At 48.6% G+C, this 12,738-nt stretch overlaps 1 protein-coding gene and 1 pseudogene across 15 annotated transcripts in view; one reads left to right on the forward strand and one right to left on the reverse strand.

The window, feature by feature from the left end:
* Nucleotides 1-12,738, forward strand: part of MROH1 (maestro heat like repeat family member 1) — a 67,745-nt gene that overhangs the window by 6,757 nt on the left and 48,250 nt on the right. For 14 of the 15 annotated variants that reach the window (XR_005368924.1, XR_005368926.1, XR_005368928.1 and 11 more), the window contains exons 2-3: nt 8,045-8,113; nt 9,070-9,215. Coding sequence is in view for 11 of the 15 variants with exons in the window: in XM_038555803.1 (XP_038411731.1) it covers nt 8,092-8,113; nt 9,070-9,215 (168 nt within the window). In the remaining 4 variants the exon portion in view is untranslated. Of the gene's footprint in view, nt 1-8,044; nt 8,118-9,069; nt 9,216-12,738 lie in introns of all 15 variants that reach the window. The other variant, XM_038555809.1, reaches the window with a different exon arrangement.
* On the reverse strand, nt 2,253-2,748 carry LOC100685529 (annotated as a pseudogene).

Genomic DNA, 12,738 nt, shown 5'->3' on the forward strand with positions numbered 1-12,738 from the left:
AGGCAGAGGGAGAAGCAGGCTCCATGCAGGGAGCCCGACATGGGACTTGATCCTGGGTCGAAGGCGGTGCTAAACTGCTGAGCCACCCGGGCTGCCCTTATTCCCTATTTTATTTATTTATTTATTTATTTATTTATTTATTTATTTTTATTATTTATTTTTTTAAATTTTTTATTTATTTATGATAGTCACAGAGAGAGAGAGAGAGAGAGGCAGAGACACAGGCAGAGGGAGAAGCAGGCTCCATGCACCGGGAGCCTGACGTGGGACTCGATCCCGGGTCCCCAGGATCGCGCCCTGGGCCAAAGGCAGGCGCCAAACCGCTGCGCCACCCAGGGATCCCCCCTTATTCCCTATTTTAAAGGGATAGCATTTAGTCTTTCACCATTAAGAATGAAGTTACTATAAAGAGCACCATTAGGTTGAAGAAGTCCCTTTTATTCCTGTTTGCTGGTAATTTTTTGGATGTTGGATTGTGACAAATGCTTTTTCTGCATTTACTGAAACAATTATATGGTCCCCCCCCCCCTTTTTGGTCTGTCAATGTGAATTACATTGGCTCTGCTTAAAAATACTGAGCCAAGCTTATATTCATGGGATAAACCCCATTTGGTCATGATGTATTATTCTTTTTACATGTTGTATGTGATTTGATAAAATATTAAGAATTTTTACATTTGTATCTATGAGGGATATTGGTCCATGGTGTTTATTATTTGTAATATCTTTGTCTACTCTTATTCTCAGAATAATGCTGGCCTCATAGAATCAGTTGGGAAGTATTCCCTTATTTTCAATTTTCTTGGAAGAATTCATGTAGAGTTGGTATTATTTATTCCTTAAATGTTTGATAGAATTTCCCAGGAGAACCATCTAGGCCTTGAGCTTTCTCTGTGGGGAGGCTTTTTTTTTTTTTTTTTTTTTTTTGTGGGGAGGCTTTTAACTACAAGTTCAATTTCTTAATTAGATACTACCTTATTTAGACTTTTTTAACTGCAATGTTTTAATATCATGAAATACAAGTACAAAACGTTGTACAAGTATATGTTGTACTCACAGAGATGGAATAATACATTTGTGTTATCAGACTATAACCCAGTGCTAACCACTGTACCAATGGCTTTCCATAGGGATTTTTCTACTCTTTGTATGAGATTTTATCATGAATAAAAAAGCTCACAAATCTTTTCAACCACTGCAGATTTATATTTATGTTAATATTCTTGTTCAGCTGCTTTGGAGACCGTTAAGAAATACAGAATTGCCTTAGCCAAGAGTTTTGAGTGGCTAAAAAATTTTATTATTTCATGTTGGCCCAGATCTCCCTTACACTGGCATTGCAAAGACACTGTGCACTTCTATGGGGTTTAAAAAAAAAAAGCGTTGTCTCAATAGACAGCCCTCTTTTTTTTTTTTTTTTTTTTAAATAATGAAGGTTTTTTTTTTTTTTTTTTTTGTTTTGATTGTTTTATTTTGTTTTGTTTTACAGAGATAGGAGGTACCAATTTTTTTTTAAAATTTTTTAATTTATTTATGATAGTCATAGAGAGAGAGAGAGAGAGGCAGAGACACAGGCAGAGGGAGAAGCAGGCTCCATGCACCGGGAGCCCGATGTGGGATTCAATCCCGGGTCTCCAGGATCGCGCCCTGGGCCAAAGGCAGGCGCCAAACCTCTGCGCCACCCAGGGATCCCAATAGACAGCCCTCTTATGTTTGGGAAGGCAAATTACCATTTCTTGAAAAGTACAGACTATTGCAATAGTTATTGGCTAAGTAGTAATTCATGAAAATCCATTTATATAACACAAATAATAGCAACAGAGAGCCATAAAGCCCCACATATACTAAAGAAAACAAGTTTGGAAATATTTAAACTATTTTTCCTACCTCTATACTGGTTTAGCCACATCAAGTGAGAGTAAATATCATCCAATAAAGAAAAGTATTCAGCATTCTGTTTCCATAGCATACCTCAGCCATCTCGGCTAAGACTTTTTTATGACAAACCAAAAAAAAAAAAAGAAAAAAGGATAAAAGTTGCATTTACTTTGCTGAAAATAAAAATAAAATAATGCTGATTTCATAAAATATCTGAAACTAACTTTGTTTCTATAATAAAATGGTGGCTATCTTTTTTGAAGTTTTAATTACCATTCTTGCCATTAAAAAAGAAAATCTATCAAAGTCATGTCAACCTTTAGGTATAAACTTTGGGGTACTTAAAATAACATGTTTGGAAAACTGAACCACATTCTTAATTGCCAGCATTATGCTTTGTTCTTGTTAGAATCATCTTTGTTTTTCTTCTTTTTACATCCCAGTTATAAACCCTGGCCAGATTGATTTCAGTGGTAGTCAATTGGTCTCGAAGAAAGTCAAGATCTTCCTCAAGAGAATCAAGATTTTTTGTGGCAGTTGATAGATTCTTTTCCAACAATGCTGAGCTTCATCAATATCATATTCAAGCATTACATTAGCCCCCAACCACAGACACACTTTATCAGTAGGAGGAACTGAAGCTTTGCAATACAGGTTATCTGCCAGTAAGAATCTGGTCTCCATTGAACCAGTCGACTCTTTTTTCTTCTGCATGTATTTTAGAATTTCTAAAGTCTGCTTAATTTCAGGAAGCTGACCTTTTAGGCTCCTTTTCTTTTGAGCAAGGTTGAGTTCTGTAAATTTATACTTCCGGTATTGTTCATCCAGCTTCTTCAGCACTGTATCTGCAGTCTCGTTCCCAGGCTGTTTCTTTTTTTTTTTTTTTTTTTTTAATTTATTTATTTACGATAGACACAGAGAGAGAGAGAGAGGCAAAGACATAGGCAGAGGGAGAAGCAGGCTCCATGCCGGGAGCCCGATGTGGGACTCGATCCCGGGTCTTCAGGATCGCGCCCTGGGCCAAAGGCAGGCGCCAAACCGCTGAGCCACCCAGGGATACCCCTCCCAGGCTGTTTCATGAAGGAATCTACATCTTCCATTAACACGGCCTCCGGAATCCCCAGGGGGAGCCGCCGCCCATTCCCCCTGCGGCCACTTCTCCCAAGCCACAACTGTCCTTAGCCGTCGCCATCTAGGAGAAGCGAGCGCACGCCGAACGGCCTACCTTATTTAGATTATCTATTTCCTCTTTCATAAGCTTTAGTGGTTTGTGTGTTTTAAGGAACTTGTCTGTCTTATTTATAATTTTTTAATTGAGGTATAATTGACTTGTCTATTTCTTTTCTTTTTGTTTTTTAAGCTTACTTATTTATTTATAAGTAATCTCTACACCCAACATAGGGTTTGAACTCATGACCATGATCCTGAGACCAAAAGTCTCATGCTTCTCTGACTGAGCCAGCCAGGTGCCCCTGACTTGTCTATTTCTTTTAAGACGTCCAGTTTACTTTAAAAAAAGTTCAATTTACTGGCATAAAGTTATTCATAATGTATTTTTATTTTCTTCCTAGTATCTCTAGAATCTATAGTGATGTCACCTCTCATTCTTGATACTGGTAATTTGTGTCTTTTTTTCCTGATCTGTCAGGCTAGAGGTTATCAAATTTATTGATCTTCTCAAATAACTAGCCTTTGGTATCATAGATTTTTTTTTCTATTCTGTTTTCTATTTCTTTGTCTTATGTGCTAATATCTATTATTTCCTTTTGGTTCATTTGTGTGTCTAGTTTTTTTTTAAGATTTTATTTATTTGAGGGCAACCTGGGTGGCTCAGCAGTTTGGCGCCGCCTGAGGCCCAGGGCATGATCCTGGAGTCCTGGGATGGAGTCCCATGTCAGGCTCCCTGCATGGAGCCTGCTTCTCCTTCTGCCTCATATCTCTGCCTCTCTCTGTGTCTCTCATGAATAAATAAATAAAATCTTTAAAAAAAAGATTAAAAAAAAAGATTTTATTTATTTGAGAGAAAGAGCACATGAGTGGAGGGAGGAGCAGAAGGAGAGGGATAAGCAGACTCCATCCACGCTGAGCACAGAGTCTGACATGGGGCTTGATCCCATGAGCATGAGATCATGACCTGAGCCAATATCAAGTCAGACGCTTAACCAACTGAGCCATCCCTGCACCCTTGAGTGTCTAGTTTCTTAAGGTGGAAGATCACAACATTCTTCTTTTCTAATACAGACATTTAGTGTTATAAATTTCCCCCAAATTTTGATATATTTTTTCATTTTCATTCACTTCAAAATGCTAATTTTACTTTTGATTTCTTTTTTGTCTCATGCATTATTTTGAAGCATATTGAGTGGTTTTTAAAATATTAGAGGATTTCTCAGATGGCTTTCTCTTACTGATTTTTTTTTATATAAATTTTTATTTATGATAGTCACACAGAGAGAGAGAGAGAGAGATAGGCAGGGACACAGGTAGAGGGAGAAGCAGGCTCCATGCACCGGGAGCCCGACGTGGGACTCGATCCCGGGTCTCCAGGATCGCACCCTGGGCCAAAGGCAGGTGCTAAACCGCTGCGCCACCCAGGGATCCCTCTTTTACTGATTTTTAATTTAATTCCATTGTAGTCAGAAAACTTTGTATGACTTGAATTCTTTTTTTTTTTTTTTTTTAGAGATTTCATTTATTTATTCATCAGAGACAGGCAGGCAGAGACACAGGGAGCCTGATGGGGGACTTGATCCTGGAACCCTGGGATCATGCCCAGAGCTGAAGGCAGACGGTCAACTATTGAGCCACCCAGGTGTCCCTGTATAACTTGAGTTCTTTTAAATTTACTGAGATTTGTTTTACTGCCCAGAATATAATCAGTCTTGGTAAATATTTCATGTGCTTTTGGAAAGAATATATATTCTCCTGTTGATGAATAGACAGTTCTATAAATACTACTTAGGTCAAGTTGGTTGACAGTATTGTTCAGGTCTTCTGTACCCTTACTGATTGATTATATGTACAATTGTTTTGCCAATTATAGAGAAATCTATAATTTGTACAGTATATGAAACTGTCTAAATGTCCTTGTCTACTAATTTTTCTCCATCATTTCTGGATCAGTTTGTATTGCTGGATTCATCTTCATTATGGGTTGTATTTTTTTTGCTTCTTTGTATGCCTGGTAATTTTTGATTGGATGCCAGACATTGTTGGTGCTGGATATTTTTGCATTTCTCTTATGATTCTTGAACTTTGTGCTGGGATGTAGCTAAGTGACTTAGAAATAATTTGATTTTTTCAGGTCTTACTTTTAGCTTTGTTAGATAAGACCAGAACAGCATTTATTTTACAGCTAATTTTTTTTACTGTGGCAGAGCCCTTTTGAATGCCCTTTCCAATACGCTGTGAGTTGTGATGTTGTCCCCTCTGGCTGCTGGGAGCAGCTTCATTCCTGGCCTGTTGGGAGTTCTTTTTTTCTTTTTTTTTCTTTTCTCTTCTCTTCTTTTCTTTTTACTAAAGATTTTATTTATTCATGAGAGAATACACACACAGAGAGAGAGAGAGAGAGAGGCAGAGACACAGGCAGAGGGAGAAGCAGGCTCCATGCAGGGAACCTGACGTGGGACTCGATTCCGGGTCTCCAGGATCACGCCCTGGGCTGAAGGCAGCGCTAAACTGCTGAGCCACCTGGGCTGCCCACAGGGTTTGGGTTCTATCTGATGATGTGCCACCGCCTTTGAGAAGTATCTTTGGACTCTTTCTGGAACCTGCTGACAGCATACCTCATACCCTGCCTGACAGCTGCAACATTTTCAGCCTATCGTTCTTTTAGGATTTGGGATTTTTTTTTAAAGATTTTATTTATTCATAGAGACAGAGAGAGAGAGAGAGAGAGAGAGGCAGAGACACAGGCAGAGGCAGAAGCAGGCTCCATGAAGGGAGCCTGACGTGGGACTCGATCCCGGGTCTCCTGGATCATGTGCTGGACTGAAGGCGATGCTAAACCAGAGCCACCCGGGCTGCCCGGGATTTGGGATTTTTTTTTTGCCACCTTCTTGCTCTGCCACAAATGAAATGTGTACTTTTAGATACTTTCCAGGAAGAAAGGGAAAACACCTTGCTGATGCCAGCATCTTCAAACCAGAGTCTTCTCCATCTGCTTTCTATCTGCCTGGGATTCCTGGAGATTTCTGGTTTGCTAATTTTATCTGGTTTTCTAGTGCTTTTGTGGATTTATTCTTTCAAGACTTGCATCACTAGGACACCTGGCTGGCTCAGTCAGTAGAGCACGAGACTCTTGATTTTGGGGTTGTGAGCTCAAGCACCACGCTGGGTGTAGAGAGATTACTTTAAAAAAATTTTTTTTAAAAAACAAAATAAAAACTTGCATCTTTTCTGTCATTTTGTTGAGGTTCTGGTGGGCTGGATGCAAACTTGGGGCTGGCTTGCTTTCCTGAACTAGGGTTCTCACTTACTTGTGTTTCTGCTACCACACACCCCGTGATTTCTCACTGTGCTGCTTTCCTTGCTGTATGTCTGTAGCCAGGTGGGTGTCGTCTGGCTCGGTTAGGGGAGGTCACGGCAACTCGCCTGTATCATCTGTGTCCTTTTGTGTGTGAGAGGTAGTGAGGGGAGGGCCCGGGGAGGAAGTGATCGGTGAGGGGTGGCGGAATTGCCAGCGAACAGGAGGCATCCATGATAGCGTCAGCCACCACGCCGAGGGTCTACCGCCCCTCTGACCTTAAGGACCTTGGAGAGTATGACATAGGTTTGAGCTTGTGACCATGTGGCGAAGAGGCAGAGGCACTTGCATATTGACGGACTTTATTCTTTGGGTTGTTTCAAGGTGTGCACTATTTGAAAACTGCCCCCCCCTTTTTAGGATTGATTTATTTATTTGAGAGAGAGAGTAAAGCAGGGGCAGAGGCAGAGGGGAGAGGAAGAGAATCTCAAGAAGGCTCCCCAGTGAGTGTGGAACCTGACGTGGGGCTCCACCTCATGACCCTGAAACCGTGACCTGAGCCGAGACCAAGAATCAGATGCTCAACCCACTGAGTCACCCGGGGGCCCCCAGAGCAGCACCTCTCTAATGCCATGGGCTGTTTGGATGATTGGTTTCTGGTGCCCGGGAACCCACTGGATCCCCATGCTGCTCATGCAGCTTCAGGCCAGGGAGACTCACTGAGCGCTGTGCTAGAACCCTCGGCCTGGGGCACCTGAGCCTGCCGAGATCGGGGCCCTGTTCTCAGCCTTCGGGGCAGCTTTCCCTGCTATGCATGGACTGCCAGTGATGCCAGCCTTCCGTGTGCCCTCTCTTCTTTACGGAGTGAAGGAGGCTGCTGTAGGTGGAGGCAGTGACCGCACTTGCCCGGGTCACCATGTGGGCTGGCAACAGCCTGGCAGGGTTGCCAGCTGGGGCAGATAGCTCCCCCAGGAAAAGGGACTGAAATCATGTGGGGTTTTTTTTTATAACAATTCTTTTTTTTTTTAATTTTTATTTACTTATGATAGTCACAGAGAGAGAGAGAGAGACAGAGACACAGGCAGGGGGAGAAGCAGGCTCCATGCACTGGGAGCCCGATGTGGGATTCGATCCCGGGTCTCCAGGATCGCGCCCTGGGCCAAAGGCAGGCACCAAACCGCTGCGCCACCCAGGGATCCCTCATGTGGGGTTTTTTAATGAGGTTTTTTTTTTTTTTTTTTGTAGAGGGAGCACGTGTGGAATAGGGAGGGGGCGGAGAGAGGGAGAAAGTCTCAAGCCGACTCCCCACTGAGCATGGGACTCAAAGTGCGGTCCGTCCCAGGATCCCACAATCACGAGCTGAGCCAAAATCAAGAGTTAGAGGCTCAGGGGACGGACCACCCCCAGGGGCTCATGTTTTTTTTTTTTTTTTTTTAATTTTTTTGTAAAGACTTTATTTATTCATGACAGACACACACAGAGAGAGAGAGAGGCAGAGACACAGGCAGAGGGAGAAACAGGCTCCTCACAGAGAGCCTGATGCGGGACTTGATCCCGGGACTCCAGGATCACGCCCTGAGCTGAAGGCAAGCCCTAAACCACTCAGCCACCCAGGGATCCTGGGGCTCATGTTTTACACAAACACTGACTGGCTGTAAACTGGAAGGCGGATGGCTGACCTCTTGCTTTTGCTTCCTCCAGGCTTGTGAAGAAGCTGTCCATGCTCACGCCGGGTGAGAGAAGCCGAGATGGCAGAGCCCTACGTGAGGAGTGAGTGCGTGGGCTGCGTGGGCCCCTAGGGCGGGACGCGGGGTGGAGTAGGCACCTGGAGGGTGGGAGGGAAGGGCTGTTGCCTGGGTGGCTTTCTCTCCGTGTTTGTTAGGAAGCAACGTTCCCTAGGAAGCAACAACGACAACGAAAACCAAAGTAGTTGTAGTAGTTGTCTCTGCAGCTGCCGAACGGGCGGGTAGGCCACTGGCTCAGGGCGTCGCAGGGAGTGGTGCTTGCTGGGCCCTGTGCCTTTGTCCCTTCTACACAAGGCCTGGCTCCAGCAGCCGCTCTGGCTGTCTGCTCTGTCCCTGCAGCCACGGCCAGCAGTTTGCTGAGCTCACGGGGAGACCCATCCCTGCCCCACAGAGCTCTGTCCCCAGGAGTGAGGTGCTAGAAGCACCATGGCAAGCACCACGCCCTGTGCTCCAGGGACACCGAGGGTGACAGGGTCCTGTCCAGGGGGGCCGGGGGGGACTGGTCAGGAGGGTGTAGGGCATTGACCAGTGGGGATGGGATGATGAGTCGTCTTTGGGTGCAGTTGGTGGGACTCCCTAGCATGGGGCAGTTGGCCACCTGGGGGCAGCTTCCTGAGGCACCTGAGGCACCTGAGGCACCTGGCCCTCAGCCTGTAACATCTGCGTTTTACAGCAGCCGCAGTCCAGTGGGGGCAGGAGATGTGAAGCAGACCCAGCCTGGGGTGTAAGGTCAGGGTAGAGTTAGCCAGAGTGCCCTCAGAGCAGGTGCCAGTGGGCCCCAGGGACCCTGGCAAGCAAGGTGGAGGGAGGCAGCACAAGTGCCTCAGGTGTGTATGGCTGAGGTGTGTAAGGGGGCCAGGCAGTGGGTGGCGGGGTGGTTGCCAAGGCAGCGGGAGAGTGCAGGAGTGTGAGGGGGCAGGCGTCCTCCAGCTGGTAGGGTTGGCCGGGCCTGAGCGCACACCCTGGGCTTTGTCTTCGTAGAGCTGTCCACCATCCTGCTGGATGCCGTCACCGACAAGGACCCTCTGGTGCAGGAGCAGGTGTGTGGCGCCCTGTGTGCCCTGGGAGATGCACAGCCAGCAGAGGCACTCAGAGCCTGTGAGGAGTACCTGTGGCAGCATGAGAAGGTATTCCTGCCAGGGCCGCGGGGTGGGGGGCAGGTGAGCTGCCCTTCTGGGGGGCAGAGCTGAGGGTCTTTGGGGTGGGGTCTGCAGGGGAGGGTGGGCCCAGACCTGTGGAGCCAGGTTGCTGTGGGCAGAAAGCCACACCTGCAAGTCCAAATTCCCTGGAGATGGGGCGTTTCCAGGGCAGACGAGCCGCCGTGCCTTGTGGCCTGTGGGTTGGTCCCGTCACGGGGCACTGGGTGGGGCTGGTCAGCAGCACAGTGTCCAGCTGTCCTGGTGTTGCCATCCCCGTTCACTCACTGGCTAGAGGCTGGACAGCTCTTCCTGCCAGGCTCTGTGCTGCCCCCCAAGGGGGGACATCCCCTTGTCATCAGCTGCAGTGAGGGACGGGTGGACCAGTGCTCTGACTCCGCGGGGGCCGCCCAAGGAGGCCGGGGCCTTTCCCTCGCTGCCCTCCTGCAGATTGCTAACTTGGCAGAGGTGTGACACACTCCTGGGGTCTCGGTGCCACTGCTGCCCAGCATGTCCCGCCCGTGCCGTGGGGGAGGCTTGGAACCAGCTCCTCTCCTGGACCCGCTGCCGGCCGGCCCCTGGGCCTTGGCTCTGACACTGCTGGCTCCCTGTCCTCTGGAGCAGTCGTGTGCCGTCTCAGTATGTGGTTTGGGCCCATCCTGGAAGGGAGAGAGACTTCTGCAGCCTTAAAAGACCATTTTTCTTTTTGTTTGATTTAACACCTTGATAAAAAGGGATCTCTCTACAGCGGGAGCTGATCCTCTCTTGGATCAACTGCGTCCTGCTGAGCGGCAGCCCTGTGACACCTCGTGCTGAGGGCCTCTCCTTCCTCCCTGTGGCTCTCCTCGCTGTCCCTGGGCTTATGTGCTTGTGCAGGAGCCCTAGGGCGCCTGTGGGCACTGTGAGTGCAGACGCCCCGTTGGTGGCGTGCATCGGGAGGGCACACCCCCACGCTTGGGCACCGTGTGCATCCTCCATGGCTCTTCTGTGGTTTGTGGAGCTTCGTGCTGCTGCTGTGCCGGACCCCAGGGTCCTTCTCCGTGGGCTGAAAGGCTCCATCGCCGTGATGTGCTGAATCAGCGTCTGATTGTGAAAGCAGATTGGGGCCGCCCTGGCCACTTGAGGGTGTGGCTGTGGCCAGGGAGTGCCTCCTGGAGGCAGCTGCCAGGGCCTTGGTTAGCTATAGCGATTCGTTGGAAAATTAAGCGTGCTTCATGCTTGTCATTTTCTAGCTCATGGTTTTACACCTCTTCCAGCGTTTTTGGTTTCTTTAACCAACTTAAAAATGAGAATCTTCCTTTACCTTTGCATATTTCCCACATGACATGGGAAGCTCTCCTACAGAGGCTGCTCCCTTGCAGGCACCTCCTTCTCCCCTAGGCCGCCTCTCTTCCAGTTTCTGTCACGTGCTTATGCTTCATCACAGCTTGCTTGGGCCACTCCCTCGGACAGGGTGCACACGCTTCACATCCCACGGACTGTCCCCAAAGGGAGTGTGGGAGACAAGTGCCTGGGGAAACGGGCAGAAATCGCCACCTTGGTGTGTCGGGGTCACGCCAGCAATAGCAGGCTTGTACTAGTCACCGTTCTGCGGGCCTGGGTACAAGGTCACCCTGCGGCAGATTCCGTGTGTGCTGGGGACCCACTGCTTGGTTTAGAGGCCACCTTCTTGCCGTGTCCTCCCACGGCGGAGGGCAGGCGGGTTCTCTGGGGTCTCTCTAGAAGGCACCGACCCCACTGGTGGGGTTCCACACTCATGGCCCACTTGCCTCCCGAAAACCCCGCTTCCACTACCATCACTTTGGGGTTAGGTTTCCATGTAGGAATCTCAGGGGATCCTGTAATAACAGTTACAGTTTGGAAACCAAGCTTCCAAATAGTGATTGGAGTTTTTGTTCTCTCTGTTCTTACTGCTTTTCTGGGCTGGTTTTCTCTAGAAAGTCATTCTACCGTAAGGGAGTTTTGACGGGCCGCTCGTCAGCACACTCCAGGACCCCCCATGGAGGCTGCAGGGTCTGCAGGAAGCAAGCCCACGTGTGGGTGTGGGTCCTGTCGCCCAGGGCCACTCAGCGTGAACCATGTGAACCCACTCCCCCCGTTAGGAGTGGAACGGATTCCCCAGTCACGTAAGGGACTTTGATCCTGACATCAGAACAGAGTGACACGGGACATGGTTGCAGCTGGAGCAGAGAATTTCTCTGGTGCAGTTAGTTATTCTGCTGGGGTTACAATCCCAGTCTGCTTAAGTGAGCAGCTTCTACACACTCAGGCCGGGACCTGAGGTGGCTGCACGGGGACCATGTGGTGACTGAGCTTTGTGTCCCGTGGCCAAGGCCGGGCCCACACCTGCCCCAGGCCTGTATTGGCAGCAGGCGAGCCTGTGCGCTGCTCCTTGTCTGTCCCAGTTCGGATCCCGCCGTGCTAGAGTGACCTAGAGGGCCGTGGCGTTACCCCTATGCGTGCCGAGCCTGCTGAGGCCCGCGGAACCTCGTCAGGGAACGTCACCTACACCTCACTCTGATGTGACTGCTCTTCTGCCCGTTGAACTTTGCAGAGCAATGGAAAATGGGGAAAAACCCTTTTCTTTAAAAATAAGCAGCTCTATCAAATTATCAAATAATGAGCAGTCCCTATCAAAATTTCAGTGAGGATTTTTTTTTTTTTTTTTTTGCAGAAGTAGAAAACGCTATCCTCAAATTCATGTGCAATCTCAAGGGGCCCCAGATATTACCCAGGCAGTGCTGACAGAGAACAAGGCCGGAGGGGCTCACTTCTCGACTTCAAAACTTACTAGAGAGCTGCTGGGGTCAAACAGTGGTAGAGACCAGCTAGAGACAGACACACAAACCAATGGAATAAGGTCAAGTAAACCCTTGCATGTGTGGTCAGAGGAGTTTTGACAACATTTATTATCAGGACAAAACCGAAGACGAGCTTTGGCCCAGAAAACCAGGGCAGGTTTCCCGTGATCTGTTCATGTATCTAGAGATGTTTATGACGGGTGTTGGCTTTTTTCAGGAACAAAAATCCTGCCTGTCTGTGGGCGTGGTGTGGTGTGGCCAGGGCTCTCTGGCCTCCGTGGGAGGGAGCCCTGGCCTGGCTGAGCCCCGCCGTGGGCCATCACCCCTGCTGTCAGCGTTGGCTGCATTTCTCTGGCGCACAAGCTCGGTCCTGACCCAGCTCGGGTGCGGCACTTGCTGCACACAGTGTGCCCCCCAACCTGGCCGCTCCATTCCTGGAGGTGGGGGCCCTCAGGGTAAGGCCAGCCTCGGTCTTCCCTGCCTCCTGCGACTCTCTTGCCCTGTCCTCCAGACTCTGAGACCTGGGGGCTCCTTCCCCGGGACCGGGTGGGCACTATCATTGAGCCGATGGCCCGGCCTGCCACCCAGCCCCTGGCCCCCCACCTGCAGCTTCACCAGTCCTCAGTTAAGGAGAGGATGAGTGGCAGGTGGGGTCGCGGTGGCAGGGTGCTGCTGAGGGCTGTGGCTGGTGGCATGACCTGTGCAGGGTTCAC

This window comes from Canis lupus, chromosome 13, assembly GCF_011100685.1.
Source record: "Canis lupus familiaris isolate Mischka breed German Shepherd chromosome 13, alternate assembly UU_Cfam_GSD_1.0, whole genome shotgun sequence".
Taxonomy (NCBI): domain Eukaryota; kingdom Metazoa; phylum Chordata; class Mammalia; order Carnivora; family Canidae; genus Canis; species Canis lupus.